This window comes from Aptenodytes patagonicus, chromosome 1 (genome assembly GCF_965638725.1).
Source record: "Aptenodytes patagonicus chromosome 1, bAptPat1.pri.cur, whole genome shotgun sequence".
Classification (NCBI taxonomy): Eukaryota; Metazoa; Chordata; class Aves; order Sphenisciformes; family Spheniscidae; genus Aptenodytes; species Aptenodytes patagonicus.
Genome location: NC_134949.1, coordinates 156,778,495 through 156,793,354, shown reverse-complemented (window position 1 = coordinate 156,793,354; position 14,860 = coordinate 156,778,495). Strand labels below are relative to the sequence as shown.

Below are 14,860 nucleotides of genomic sequence, written 5' to 3'. Positions count from 1 at the left end.
CACATGGATGACTTCACAGAAATCATGCACAAATGACTTATTAGTCCTGTAAAACTTATCCCACAAGCTAAAAGAAAACAAGCAGGAAGCTCTATATACATACATAAAATCTGGTTCCTGTTTGCTTTGGGAGTCCATCAGGCTGTCAGTGTGCTCTCCTGGTGCATTCCTCTCTGAATCAGTTATTGGGTAAACTCTTAAACCCTGATCATAGAATAGTTTGGGTTGGAAGGGACCTCTAAAGGTCACCTAGTCCAACCCCCCTGCCATGGGCAGGGACATCTTCAACTAGATCAGGTTGCTCAGAGCCCCGTCCAACCTGACCTTGAATGTTTTCAGGGATGGGGCATCCAGCACCTCTCTGGGCAACCTGTGCCAGTGTTTCACCACCCTCAGCGTAAAAAATTTCTTACCCAACACCTACTGAATGCCGAATCTTACCCAGTGCCCACTGAAATGTGAACTCTTTTGGTTCTGAATCGGCCTCGGAGAGCGGCAGGCTTACCAAATGACAGATGATGGCATGTATACCAATTGTATTGCTTTTCCTGTCCCCTAGGAAAACAAACATGCTTTCTATTCTGTCCTTCCAAAAAGCTTTTCTGTTGTAGCAGGTTGATGGTAAGATGTGTGTGTCCCCAGTTAAACTTAAGTGTTTTCACCACTTAAATATGCCTACTGATAGCTTTCAGAATTTAAGTATTCATGTTCTAGGGACTTTAGTACTGCATGCAATTAAACTGTGAAAAAAATAATGTTATCTCGTACCATTATGTACACTTTAAGTATACTTTGTCTGTTTGAACTTTAAACAACTTGCTTGCTCCAAAGTGCCAGCGCATAACCTGAGAAAACTTTTTATTTTTTCCCCTCTAAGATTTTGATACAAATCTGTACAGGTGACTTTTGGGAGTCATATCCTCTAGAAATTATTCTACCTCCCAGTTCCCCAGATAGTAATATTTAGAGCCACATGGTTTTTTTTTTCCCTGATTGCTTTAAATGCTTACAGTGCTATTTTTCTTGACAGTTTTTTTTTTGAGACCACTAACATTTGGTGGTCTCTTTGAAATTGGCTGTTGTTAATGAGCGAATAAAAATTGCTCATCATAACCACATCTTAGTAGTCTGAGGTTTGCTTTAAATATTTGGCGCTCTTTTCTGGCTGAGTGCATGCTGCAGCCTCTTTCAGTGTTCCAGGAGAGGACAAGGCATCACTCTGTCCTACATCCCTGGGAATGTTTCCTACATGCAGAGTTCTGGTTAACAAAATGCCTAAGGATATATTTATTTACTGGAGACACATCCAAGAGGAAGAAGACCTTCAAAGAACTGATACTTTGCCAAAGGCTCTGCAAGCACATCTTTTTCCATTCCTGTAACATTGAGCTTGTGTCTCAGGTATTTCTCCTTGGGTTGTTTTTCTAGAATGGTGAGGAAAAGATAATTGGGCTAGAGAGGACTTTTATATTTATGTAACTTTTCTAATTTTCATCTGGTTTTAGGTCTATGGACCTGGAACTCAGACAAGAGCTTTCCAGTATGTCAGGTGAGCCTTGTTTGTGCTGTCTGATAGTTACTTCACTTGATGGTTCTTTGAGCTTGGCCAACTTTGTATGCATGTGCATTTTAGTCAAAGAAATCATGTTCATTCCTTAGGCCAGCTTTACTTTCAGCAGGGAGACACTGAAGTTTTTAAAAGTACCAAGAAACAAAACGTTAGTTGGTTTAGAACTTTGAATTGAAATATTGACGTGTTCTTCCCGCAAAGGGACAGCAAGTAACGGGTAGGTAAGTTTTTAATGCTGAGCAGTTTGTCAGTCCTTGCAGTTTAATGCAATACTGCCACCTTGTGTCTTTGGGGGTGCTGTGGTCAGCGTGTGTACTTCTGGGGGAAGGAACCGGTTGAGGGGGTATTGCTGTAGCGAATTCTTGCAGTGTAAGCAAGGCCAGAATGTACTTTCACTACAAAAAAGTGAATCTGTTCCTCAGAATCTTTTGTTCTGTCATGCTAGCTGAACTTCCGTGCCAGGCTTCTGGGTTGTTTTAATCATTCTCTGCTTGGAAGCGTTCTTTCCCTCTGCTGAAAGTAATAACAGTGGTGATAGAAGCTATGGAAATCCCATCAGTTCAACATAGCCACTCCTTTCCTGATTATAAGTCATAGTGAAAGGGATCTGGATTTTTATATCCAGGGGCAAGCTGCTAAGTTTGTTGCTGATAATCCAAAATAACTTTGGATTATTTTGCTGGGGGGAGGTAATGCCAAAATACTGTTTTTTAACAAACTTAAGAATTTCTGCAAGCGAGAAGACAATTCAAACAACAAATTGCAAAGCAGGTGGTGGTGTCATGTGCCGCTGTATTACAACTTACTCTATTCTGTTTGAAATGTGTTGGAAACGGGCCTCTAAATATGCCTGGGTTCTGGAGGGAAGAGGAAGTATTAATTGTTTTTTAGTAACTTGATATTTTTTTATATTCTTTCATATGCTCAGATGAACTATAGCCGGTGCATCCTGAAGATAATCACCCTTTCAAACTAACCTCCAGTTCAGTATAGCTTACAATAGGGACTGTGGAACAAACAGCTGAGAAAACATGCACCCATTGAAGTATACACTGTAAATCTGATTTCAGCATTCCTCACTCAGCTGCCTGATCTGCTTTACTGGAGCTCTGAGGCAGCTCTCTTTTTAGACAATATTATTTATAGGGAAGTGGAAATTGCCTCAATCTGTTCCTCCCTTTTTACAGTGATCTTGTGAATGGGTTGGTGGCGTTAATGAACAGCAATGTCAGCAGTCCTGTCAACTTGGTGAGTATGAGAGCTCCACCCTACTGTGTTTGCCATGCAGTGGGCAACATCACCTCTGTTTTCCTCCCTGTCGCTGATGCTGATTTGTAGAAGAAATAAATGGAGGAAAAAAGCTCTTTCCATTATGAGTAATGTATTCTTCCATATATTCTCTTTATAAATAAGAAGGTTAAGCCCCTAGATGTTGAGATCTTACAGTTCCAAGAACAGGATAAATTTTGCTAGAGTTTTTCATTTGTTTTAGCAAAAAGATTTATGTAATAATTAGAATATGAAAAAAACTGAACAAAATATGAGGGGGGACATGCAAAATACACCAAGGAAATGATTGAAGACTGGTTTTAATGAAAAAAAGCACTGAAGGAATACTTAGCTCTAAATAATTAGAAATCACTTCATACTAGCCTTGTTTAGAGGAAAATGGGATAGTATTTGATTGTATAATTTTCTAATATTGATTAAGGCTGCTTAGAACTTAACTTTTCTAATAGGATTTTTGTTCTGTCCTATTTGTTGTCACCTTATTCTCAGCAGTGGATATAAGAATAGAAAAAGGATGCACATGCCAGGTCATTTCTGTGTATGCCAACTTTTGCCAGATCAGGTATTCAACTCTGCAGGGCAGTTGTTCACTAGATTTTCCTTTTTTACTGTGGCCATAAATTCAGTTCTACGTTTCTGTCCAAATGCTGATATTTTTAAACCTCATCACATGTTTTGTCTCCAGAAAACTCACTGTTTAAATCTGTATGTACCTTAATATTGAGCTGTAGGTCAAATGATGTAGTAAGAAGAGTCTTGCAACAAGGAAAGCTAGGGATGGAGGGAATTGAGTCTGATGAAGGTGAGCTAATGCTAACAGAAAGCTTTCAGCATTTTGTTCTGAAATGTTGATCAGGAGTTCACGTGCAAGTTGGTTAAAAAAAATGAGAGTTAAGAAAAGGAATATTGTATGGGAAGGCAAGTAGCCTTTATACATATTGATATTTAAGATGTAGTAAATGCAGAAGCAATTGTTTGCAGCTAAGTTGGTTGGGTTTTGTAATTCTGGATGAACTGAGAATATAGCATACTTCATTATATCGTCTGTCCTCAACTCAGCAAAGTCCTTGAATCCAGATTTCAAACTGATGATGTGTTTGTGTGGGCTGCTGAGTGGTCTATGCCTTTACTGTGATTGAGGTGAATTTGCCCATTCTTTACAGACTGATTTTTCTGGGCACCCCTCTACATACATTGGATTACCAAGGCAAATGTAATGGAGTGCAACTTTTCTGATGAGTATGGAGCTTGTCAAAGTTACATTTTTTTCATCAAAGTAGGAATAAGGCATAATGTTTAGCTTCTTCAGAGTTTAACATGACCCCGTTAGAATCATCTCATGTCAGAAAGCTAACATGTCTTAAGGTGTTTAATTGCTGTTGTAATGAATATCCCTTCTATTTCTAGGGAAACCCAGAAGAGCACACTATCCTGGAATTTGCCCAATTAATTAAAAAACTTGTTGGTGAGTATGATAAGTAATTCTTAGTAAAGCTTATGAAGTACTTATTGTCGTTAGATGATTATTACTTGATTAGTGTGTGTAATATATGGATAACTTAATTGGTCTTTGGATTTCTTAACAACTTTATCAAAGGCATTTAATTGTATCCTGATCATATAATTAAATATTAATAAGATAATCCAAATCCTCTCAATTGTATGTAAAATATTGCATGAGCAGTAGAATGAATACATTCTTTCTGTGTATCTGTGCAATCTGTACCAATTATTTTGTATAATGTTTATGCATTTTTTTAGCTTTGTTTTGGCACAAAGACAATACATAAATGAAATGCAAAACACATGAATGAAAATGTTTTGCATAACATCTTAGCTGAAATACGGATACTTCAGCAAGGTGGTTCTTCACAATTATGCAGGCTGTTCTCCTTCAACTACCGTTAAAAACCTCATGCTGTGGTGACACTCTTTTCTATACTTTTCACTGATCTGCCAGTGACTCTTGCAAGGGCTGTCAGCACCTCCCTTGTATCTGGCCGGGAAGAAAACACTGTGGCTTTCTCTTCATTCTTGCTCTGATACCTGCAGCAAATCAGAGCTCTCAAGAATGGAAGGAAAGGGCTGTGCTTAGTCTTCTAGTGCCGATTCCTAATGAGATGAAACATAGTGATGCTATTAGCCAAGGGTTTTTAGTCTGTAGATTCCAGCAGTGCTTCTGAGGGATCTGAAAAAGACAAGTTCAAACATACAGTACAGAAGCTGATGCATGTGATGTTTCTAATAGAGGACTATCCCCTCTGGAAAACGTCTGTGAATCCACAGATCAGGGAAGGAAGTTGAAAATCACAGCACTAAACCCATAAGGCACATAGAATAATTGTTACTTCCATTTGTCTTTGTTCACAAACAACTTGATCTGTTTCAGTCCACCCGGAGAGGCTGTTTAGTTCTATATCCATAAAATCCCACAGTAACATGGCATGTAAACTATTTGCTAAATTTGGTTAGAGAAATTGTCCTGTTCCTGTGTATTGTCATGAGGAAAGGCAAGTACTGTGTTGGCTATTTAAATCAGACTGGAGAGTATGGGCAAAGAGGAAGTGAAGTCCTTTTACAATGCAAAAGTGCTAACAGAATCACAGACTGGTTGAGGTTGGCAAGCACCTCTAGAGGTCATTTGGTCCAACCCTTCTGCTCAGGCAGGGCGACCTACAGCCGGCAGTGGCCCAGGACCGTGTCTAGACAGCTTTTGAGTATCTCCAAGGATGGAGACTCCACAGCCTCCCTGGGCAACCTGTGCCAATGCTCGGTCACCCTCACAGGGAAAAAGTGTTTCCTGATGTTCGGAGGGAACCTCCTGTGTTTCAGTTTGTGCCCACTGCCTCTGGTCCTGTCACTGGAGGCCACTGAAAAAAGCCTGGCTCCATCTTCTTTACTCCCCCCATCAGGTATTTATACACATGGATGAGATCCCTCTTGAGCTTTCTCTTCTCCAGGCTGAACAATCCCAGCTCTCCCAGCCTGTCTCATAGGAGAGATGCTGCAGTCCCTTCGTCATCTTAGTAGCCGTTCACTGTACTCTCTCCAGTAAGTCCATGTCTCTCTTGTACTGGGGAGCCCAGAACTGGACCCAGTGCTCCAGGTGTGGCCTCACCAGTGCTGAGTAGAGGGGGAAGAATCACCTCCCTTGACCTGCTGGCATCACTCCTCCTACTGCAGCCCAGGATACCATTTGCCTTCTTTGTGGCAAGGGCATGCGGCTGGCTTTTGTTCAACTTGGTGTCCACCAGGACTCCCAGGTCCTTTCCTGCCAAGCTGCTTTCCAGCTGGTTGGCCCCCAGCATGTAGTGGTGCCTTGGGGTTGTTCCTCCCCAGGTGCAGGACTTTGCACTTCTCCTTGTCATGAGGCTTCTGTCAGCCCTTTTCTCCAGCCCCCTTTCTCGAGGTCCCTCTGGATGGCAGCACAGCCCTCTGGTGTATCAGCAACTCAGTACTGACCACTGGGGTACACCACTAGTTACTGGCCTCCAACTAGACTTTGTGTCACTGATCACCACCTCCTGGGCCCAGCCACACAGCCAGTTTTCAATCCACCTCACTCCCTGCTCATCCAGCCCTCAATAAGGATGTTATAGGACACGGTGTCAAAAGCCTCACTGAAGTCAAGGTAGATGATATCCACTGCTCTGCCCTTGGCTACTGAGGCAGTCATTTCATCATAGAAGGTTATTAGACTGGTCAAGCATAACTTCCTTTTTGTGAATCCATGCTGAAAGCTTTGTGAAATGCTTTGTGAATCCATGTTGCTGTGGGACAGCTGGTTCACGCAGCTGTTGCATGCAGTGTAGCTGTGTCTGTGGAAAGCATTTCAGTGGTAGAATTATGAAGCAGAAAGCTGCAGAAAGACTTGATGCTCCAATAGGTAGGAAAGATGTAAATGCAAAGCATAGTGAATTGCAGATGATAATGCACGGTCTCTTGTTTAATAGGCAGTGAGAGTGAAATCCAGTTTCTCTCAGAAGCACAGGATGACCCTCAGAAACGAAAACCTGACATCAGAAAAGCCAAGTTATTGCTTGGCTGGGAACCTGTGGTACGTACAGCTTTATTACTGTTGTTGTGTGCAAAAGCACAGGGAGGCAGAGGGGGATGGGGGAGGACCACATGATAACGGTATGTTCAGTTATCAGAATATCTGCTTAACACAATCTCCAGGACAGTTGTTTAAAAGGCTGTCTCTTGTACGTTGCCCTAGTTCACGATCCAAGAACTGCTGGGTAAGACTCTATGGCCTGTGCCATGCAGAAGAGCATATTAGCATTAGCATTTGTAATAGACTTAAGTAGAAAAAAAACATTTTTAGGATAGGCATTTTAACTTTTTCACATGCATATTATGAAGTATCTACCTTTCTGTAAGCCTGATGAATCCTTTGAAATATGTGGTATTATGGGAGCTAATAAGTTTGCTGTTGCTGCAATCCTCATTCCTGTTTTGCTGTGGTAACACACGTTATGGAAGGAAAAAATTGCTTTTATTTTATTAAAATGTTTTTAGAAAATCTTTGGAGTAAGACTATTTTTAAGATGACCTGTAACATCATTGTAACCAAAAAGTTTGCTTGGTTTAATAGGGAGAAATATGAGCACCAGAAAAGTGTTCTGGTTTTTAGAGTTTGTTTAAAGGGAAATACGTGAAACTAGGGCAAAACAGAAACTAGCCAAAGAGAGATGGCACATTTTGATTTTTTTTTTTTTATTCTGGTGGACTGAAGTAAACCAGAATAAGAAGCCCTTATTTCGGACTAGGGGTATCATGCGTAGAGATGTTCAGAGCTTGTTCTGTGTGTTGATAAGCTCGAAATGTGCTCAGGGTTAGTCTAACATCTCACCACCCACAACAATGTCTGTCCACCTCTAAAGCTTAGTTACCAGCCATCTGAGGTGATGTCAAGATTGTGGTTGTTCTGCACAGCTAATATGCAAGAAATGCAAAATGCCCGTGGTTGCTGTTTTTTCCTTTCTCAGCCTTTTTGGTGAAGTTAACTGTGCGAGTGTATAACCAGGCATAGCTGATGTTAAGACCCGGTTGGTTTGGGGAAGTAAGGTCTACTTAATCCCCAGAAAGGGTGTGACTTTCTTAGCCAGCTCCCCATTCTAGCTAGCACAGTGGTTTGTAGGCTTTTTTAGATTTGCAGACAAAAATCTTTACAGGAAACGTATGAACCCATCTAGTAAATGTAAGCCTATAAATAGAAAAAGGTAGCTCTAAACCTTTCTGAAAGGATTCATAGGGGTGCCGGATATTAATAGACTATGCCTGAAAGCACAAGGACGATGGCAAGTGTTACAGTCACAAAAGGTTTAAAACGGTTAACTTCCACACTTCTGACCTTCTGTGTTTGGCACAGTCAGTACCAAAACTTACTCTGAAGTAGCAGTACAGTGTCGGTACATCAAGGCAAGTAGTTCCTGTGCTGCTATTTTATCCTCCTGTATTGATGATGGTATCAGCAAGCATGTCAGAGCATATGGCTCCTGAGAAAAGTGGGTAGTATTTCTGTTGTTCCTGTCTACAAATCATAGTGTTTAAATACAGGCATAGAATATGAAGAATTACAATTATTTGTATAGGACTTGAGAATATCAAATGAGATACTGGATGATAATTTGTATCCCTTTTTCTGTATATCAATGGAGCACTGAAGAAATAAAAAAAATCCCACCACCTTCGTACCTTTCTGTGGTATATACCATTCTGCGAGATTCTGCGAAAGAGGATCTTTAATCATTAAAAACAGAAGGGGCTTAAATTTCTGTGTGCTTATCTCTCTCAATGTATTATGAATTGAAAGTAGGATTACGTAAGTCTGTTTTGACACTAAACAGACCAATCATAACCATCTAATGAGATTTTAATTTGTTGGGTTTTTTGACTTACTACGTCAGAAAATACATCTCATGTTTAAAAGCTAACATGCATTAGCAATGCAGAGATGTAACCAGTACGGGGTGCTGTTAATACTTACATTGGCTAAGAATGAGACTTCCTAGCAGTCTTTTGATAGCTGTATTAAAAAAGATACCACTGTGAAAAGAGCTGATGTGAACTTAGAGTGATATGATTCTCTCCTCACTTTTGGGAACAGGTCCCCTTGGAAGAAGGTTTGAATAAAGCAATTCACTACTTCCGTAAAGAACTTGAGTATCAGGCGAACAATCAGTATATTCCCAAACCAAAACCCGCAAGGATGAAAAAAGGAAGAACAAGACATAACTGAAGACTATTAGTTGGACAGGAAATTCCCTGTTTGACATTTGACGGATGTAATTTTTTTTTCTTCTTCTTTTTTTTTTTGAGAGAGACTTTGAAACAGGTATCATGAAGAACAAACTGGAATTTCATTCTGAAGCTTGCTTTAAAGAAGTGGATGTGCCTAAAAATAACAAACAAATATTCCCCTTCCCCTGCAAATCTTGCCTTGCACTTTTTAAATCTGTCTTTTTATGTAAAAATAGAGTAGAAGCATCTTTTAGTATCTTCAAGTTTTATATCTTGCTGTGAGATCATTTTGTTGTGACTGTCCTTGACAGTTTTATTTACTGGTTTCTTTGTGAAGCTGAAGATAAACACAAACGGGATGGAAAATGCCAATTTATTTATAAAATGGGTACTATAAAATATGAGATGTTCTACTATGCATAAGAAAAAAGCTAGTGGTATTGTCAGGTGAGAGACACTGACATTTAAGTATAGAGGAGTTTAAAAGAATTCTGTATGAGAGCTTTATGTATTCTTTAAAGGAGAGATTTTTTCAAAGGTTTAGTTTTAGTTGTACACTTGAATTTGAGATATTTTCATTGATTACCATGGATAAGGATATTTTGAATCACTACTGTGTTGTGCGTACTCTGGGAATAAAGTTAATGTATTATTGGTTACAGTGGTTGAATATGCTATTTTAATAAAATATTGAAACTTATATTTACTAGTTTCAGGGTTTCACTGTGGGCACTTCTCTGGCGTTACACATCTGTGCATTTATTGTATATTAATTAGAAAGTAGCAGTCTGTAAACAATTGGCTCAAAGTTATTAACATTGGTCTTTCATTGCTTGTCTCTTAACAGATATATAGGAAGGGCCGCAGGATGTCTGTTGAAATAGATCGGACAAAAACGTCATGATTTATTCCAGTTCAGGTAGTTGATAGTGATAAAGGAGTTTAAGATTTGCTTTAAACCGTGGAGTCTAACTTCAGCCTCCCTGACAGAGGAAATGTTTCTATTTTAAGCCGTTGTTAAATTGCCAGTAAATGCTTTCAACTTTGATAACTGTGCCTGTCATCGTAACAAAATAACCCAACAAACAAACAAACAAATCCAATTCCCCTTATTTTTAATAGTTCCCCTTTATTTTTAATACCTAAGACTGGATCCCTAGGAGGGGAGATTGGCAGAGAGTTTTTCAAAGGTATTTTGGCTTAGTGCCACTCAAAATTGAAAATCCTAAATCTCATCAGGCAAAGTGACTTGACTTTATATCTCATCAAAGCTTGATGTTTCATTAGCTTTCGACTGTCTTCAGGTTGATGGTTAAAGTGGGGGTTACCTGTGGCAATGACTTGATGCCCGGACCCAGGGAGGACTCTGGGAGCAGCGTGCTATTAGGCCCCCTTGTCCGAGCATGCCATCCGCCAGAGCCTCCCGGTGCTTGCAAGGCTTGGAGTCTCATCCAGTCTGTCTGGTGAAGTTCCCTGGAACTCCAGCAGCAGTGGGGCTGCTGTGTTCGTTCGTGTGCCCTACCTGGACCGGGTCTGCAGTGATCCTCTTAAGACAAAATGGTTTCTTCCCTGCTCACATGCGCAGGTTTTCTTCCAGTGGAAATCTGCCATGAAGCTAAGGTGGGGAGCCAGGCAGCATTTTCCTGTCTGGACTCAGAGGTGGAATTTAGGTATCCCACATTGCCTTCGTCTTTTCACAGCTGAGCAGCTTGAGGTCTGCTTTTTGTTTGAAGCCTTTTTCTAGGTACTTGATCGAGGCATTTATTCCATATTAAATCACCCAAAAAGTACACCGTGGTGTGCGTGCTCCAAATGTGCCTGTAACCTATCATTACTGATACACTCACAAAGCACAGCCTCTCCCTATACTCAAAACCACAGCTGGATGTACGTGAAAGTAGGGCCCACTTCTTTAATAGTCCTGTGGTGGGAACTGTTAATCGGCTCCCAGCATGGTGTTTTTAACCCTTAAGCTCTAGATTATATGTGGGGGAAGGTGCTCTTTCTCCTTATATTTTACTCCTCGTGCAAATAGCGCCATTAGATGCCAAAGCATCTGTGAAGAGGTGGTGCACAAGGGTGCAACCCTAGTCCAGCATTCAGAGCAGCCATTGAGAATAAATGGGAGCTGTGGGTACTAGCTGTTACTTCCAGGGCTGTTTTTCATTTAATCCAATGACTTCAGTGCAAAATACGTAAACTGTACTGGAACAAGCATGCTTCTGGAGACTAGCACAAAATGTGCATTTTCCAAAAAAATAAATCCCTCAGGAAGTCTGAATGTTTGGATATTACAGACATGAATTTAAAAGCTTTTTAGGTAACTTCACAGCCTGACCTCCTGCATAAAAGGAGCAAATCGGAGAGAGGGCAAATGGCTGGTACCGAACAACCCATCTGTGAGTATGTGGCATGCCTCCCGCTGGGCCTGAGTGACAGGCTATTGATTTGCTACTTTCCTTGTACTGTTTCTAGCTTTTGTTTCAGAGGTTCCTGGTTCGGTTCCCGTATTCTTTCTAAATAGTGTCTTCCAGAAACAGCAGCTGAGGCAGCTGTTGCCTTTTGTGTTTGAAGCCGGTGACTGACCTTCTAGCTGATTCGAAGGGCATGAATTGTGGGTGTTAAAACAGTCTGCTGGTGCTTAAGACTGAAAGTCTGAGGTAATTTCGAGTTTGGTCTGGTGTGAACTGAGTCTTCAAGAAGGCAGGTGAGGGTTTGCATGTTGATGCACAATCAACATGCAAATCAACCCCACATCTGGGGTTACACATCTCAGAAGGAGAAAGAAGGCATCAAGTTTGCAGGGAACCACAGGTGAGAAACAGCTGCTGCCTCTCCAGAAGAGCCACTTTTGATGGAGGGTGGCGGAATACAGTACTGAAAGCTTGGAAACGTAGGACTCGGGGGTAAATGAAGCCAAGCCGTGTTTTCATTTCCATGCCTGAACACAACGTATTGTTTGGGGTTTTTTTTCAGGAAATTTGAGAATTGGGATTTTCTGCTGTCACCTGGTCAGGCAGACAAGGTAAAACTGACGTGACCAGCCTTGAGGTGCCTATTTAGTCACAGTGATCTGCAGGAACGGGCAGCTCAGCCGGTGTTAGATGCAAGTCCTCCTCTCTCAGTAGGCAATATGCAGTGTAGCAGAGGTCTGCGATGAACTGGCCGGCTTGGTGCTGGCAAGTGAGATAAGTCTTCTAGAAGGAGACTTGTGCAAGGCATCCGCTGCTGTGGATTTCTTGAACCTTGCAAGAAGGGCCACTCTTGCTGCTGGAAGTTACCACAGTGTGAGGTCCACAGCTGGATTTTATTTTTTACTTTTTTTTTTTAACATGGTGTACTTTTGCTTTATTTCTATATGTAGGCGGCTCGGAAGCTTTGTAAACCACAGTGCTGGTCTACAGACAAGCTACAGTGGGGCTTGCAGACCTAATTTATTTTAAGTAGTTCCATGAACGTATAGTCTAGAGCAGCCTCGTGTCTATCTTTAGGTTAGATTTTTTGCTATGTGGGGAAATCATGATCTGACAGTCTTCCTGCATCTGGGGTGTTTGCAGTTTCTCTAACCTTATATAGACTGGCGAGTTTTAGTGGCCATTGCACTCGCCACCCTCTGGGCATTTATGAATGTCTCTCGGTCATCTATTTTTTCAAGAAACTTAGAAATGTAGTATATTTGAGAAAACTTTCACTTCTGTCAGATAGGGTTGGAATTGAGTTTCAAAGTTGAAAGAAAGAGGCAAGGGAGGAGGGGAAGACACGAACACGATTTCATAAATTTGTTAGCCTTAGAGAACAGGCTACAGAGGGCGAAACAGGGCTTTAATTAGTGTCATTGATTGAGCTAGTCTGCAGGTTTTTATAAGTATTGAGTTTAATGCTACTTGAGGCCAAGAAGTCCTTGAAGGTTGTTAGAGGCTGATCAGAGAAGACCTGTCCACAGGAAGAAGATGCTTTGTTAATAGCAAGGAAAGTGTGTACTCAACATTGCTAGCCCTAACATCCATACGTCCCCTCCCTGAAATCAGTGGGAATGTAGCCACCACAAATCTGTAGTTGCTCTGTTGTGAACATTTCCCTGTGCTTGGATCACAAGTGGCAGGAGAAGGGAATGCCTTATTTGCGGCTCTGACTCCCTAGAGCTACCAGGAACAGCAGCAATAGCTCTGGACAAAAGCAGGCCGCCTTTTGTACGGCAGAAGGTTCCTCAATGCGATTCCATATCAACAGGGAGGTTTTTCTGAAATAACAATTCATATTTCCTGCAAAAACCAGGCTCTGGTTCTCTATTCCTTTTCACAGTCCCTTTCCTTCTCTCACTTGCCTCTTCCATAATAGCAAACATGGCAACAACTTCTTGTCCACCTTGTTTTGTTGCCATTTACAGCCTGGAACAAGCAACAGCTGGTTCATTCTTGCAATGTTTTCCCTAGTTCAAGACATGCTCTTCAGCAAGAAGGGGACCCTCTGAATGCCTTGGTCCATGCCATGGCTGAAGCAGCTGGAAGGTCCAAAACATGAAGCCACAGGGAACTGTGGGGTGGCCTTAAGTACCACAGTCTGGGCTCTGTCCGCCCCACTGCAGAGAAAGCTGTTTTGAGCAAGGAAACCTACTCCTTCTATCCGGGAAACAGTCCTGGGGTAAAAGTGCCCAATCCCCCATTCCAACGTGTTTGTTACAAGTAGGAAATTAAAGGGAACGAAGGCCCCCCAAAAATTATAAAATAAACATATATTTAAGACTGCTGATGAAGACACTTGATCTGGAGAGAGAGACCTCTGTCTAGACTGTGGGGGAGTGTATGAGAGTGGCTGTGGGGGCACAGCAGTAGTACTTCTATGCTTTGACAGAAGGGTTACCTTAGAGGTATGGTCAGCAAAGGAGGCAGGACTGCCCTGTCAGTCCGACTGACGGACTTGCCTGGCTGACACCCGCAAACTGAGGGATGCGGCATCACTGGGTCTTGAAACACGAAGTGCTGGACCATGGCCAAGCTGTTGCTGTTCTGTAGGGAGCCACGATGAATAATGGCTGCTCTTCTGTCTTGGTCGAGTGGTTATGTGATATCAATGCCGGGATGGCTGGGGATGATGATGATGATGTGAAGCGGTCTGTGCTGTCTGCACAGCAGAATGGAAAGGCTGGGAGGGGGTGCACAGTTTTGTCTGTGTTTTAGGACAGAAATAGTCAAAGGAAATTAACTTTGTTAATGTAGTTAACTTTGAAGCACTCTGTGCATATTTGACAAAGAAATTTTTTTTAAATAGTTCTCCTCCTTTTGCCCAAACCTGTGATGGCTCATACCTGCTTGCTTTCTTTGTAGCTTATTGCATGTACTTTTGCATCATTGCAACTGCTGCACTTCAAGTCTGGTGGACCCCTCTGCAAGAAGGAAGGTGCCCTCCCCTCAGAGCTATTGCTTTGTGGTGGGCTGACCTCAGCCAGCAGCCAAGTACCCTCACAGCCGCTCACTCCCCCCTACCCCAGTGAGACAGGGGAGAAAATAGGAAGAGCAAAAGTGAGCAAACTTGAGGGCTGAGGTAAGAGCAGTTTAATAAGAGAAGGAAAAAAGGAAAAAAACCCAAGTGGTGCAAAGGCCACTCACCATCTCCCCTAAGCAAGACTGATGTCCAGCCAGTCACTGAGCAATGGCTAGCCTGGAAGATAAAACCCCCACCCCCTTCTTCCTCTTCCCAGCTTTTATTCTGAGCAAGACGTTACATAGTATGGAATATTGGTCAGTTGGGGTCAGC

General features: G+C 41.8%; 1 protein-coding gene across 2 annotated transcripts in view; it reads left to right on the top strand.

The window, feature by feature from the left end:
- Positions 1-9,806, top strand: part of UXS1 (UDP-glucuronate decarboxylase 1) — a 65,366-nt gene extending 55,560 nt beyond the window's left edge. For both annotated transcript variants that reach the window (XM_076360094.1, XM_076360103.1), the window contains exons 11-15: positions 1,506-1,549; positions 2,758-2,818; positions 4,268-4,325; positions 6,814-6,917; positions 8,973-9,806. In XM_076360094.1, coding sequence (XP_076216209.1) covers positions 1,506-1,549; positions 2,758-2,818; positions 4,268-4,325; positions 6,814-6,917; positions 8,973-9,104 — 399 coding nt within the window. In that variant the 3' untranslated portion in view covers positions 9,105-9,806. The remainder of the gene's footprint in view (positions 1-1,505; positions 1,550-2,757; positions 2,819-4,267; positions 4,326-6,813; positions 6,918-8,972) is intronic.
- The last annotated feature ends 5,054 nt before the right edge of the window (positions 9,807-14,860 follow it).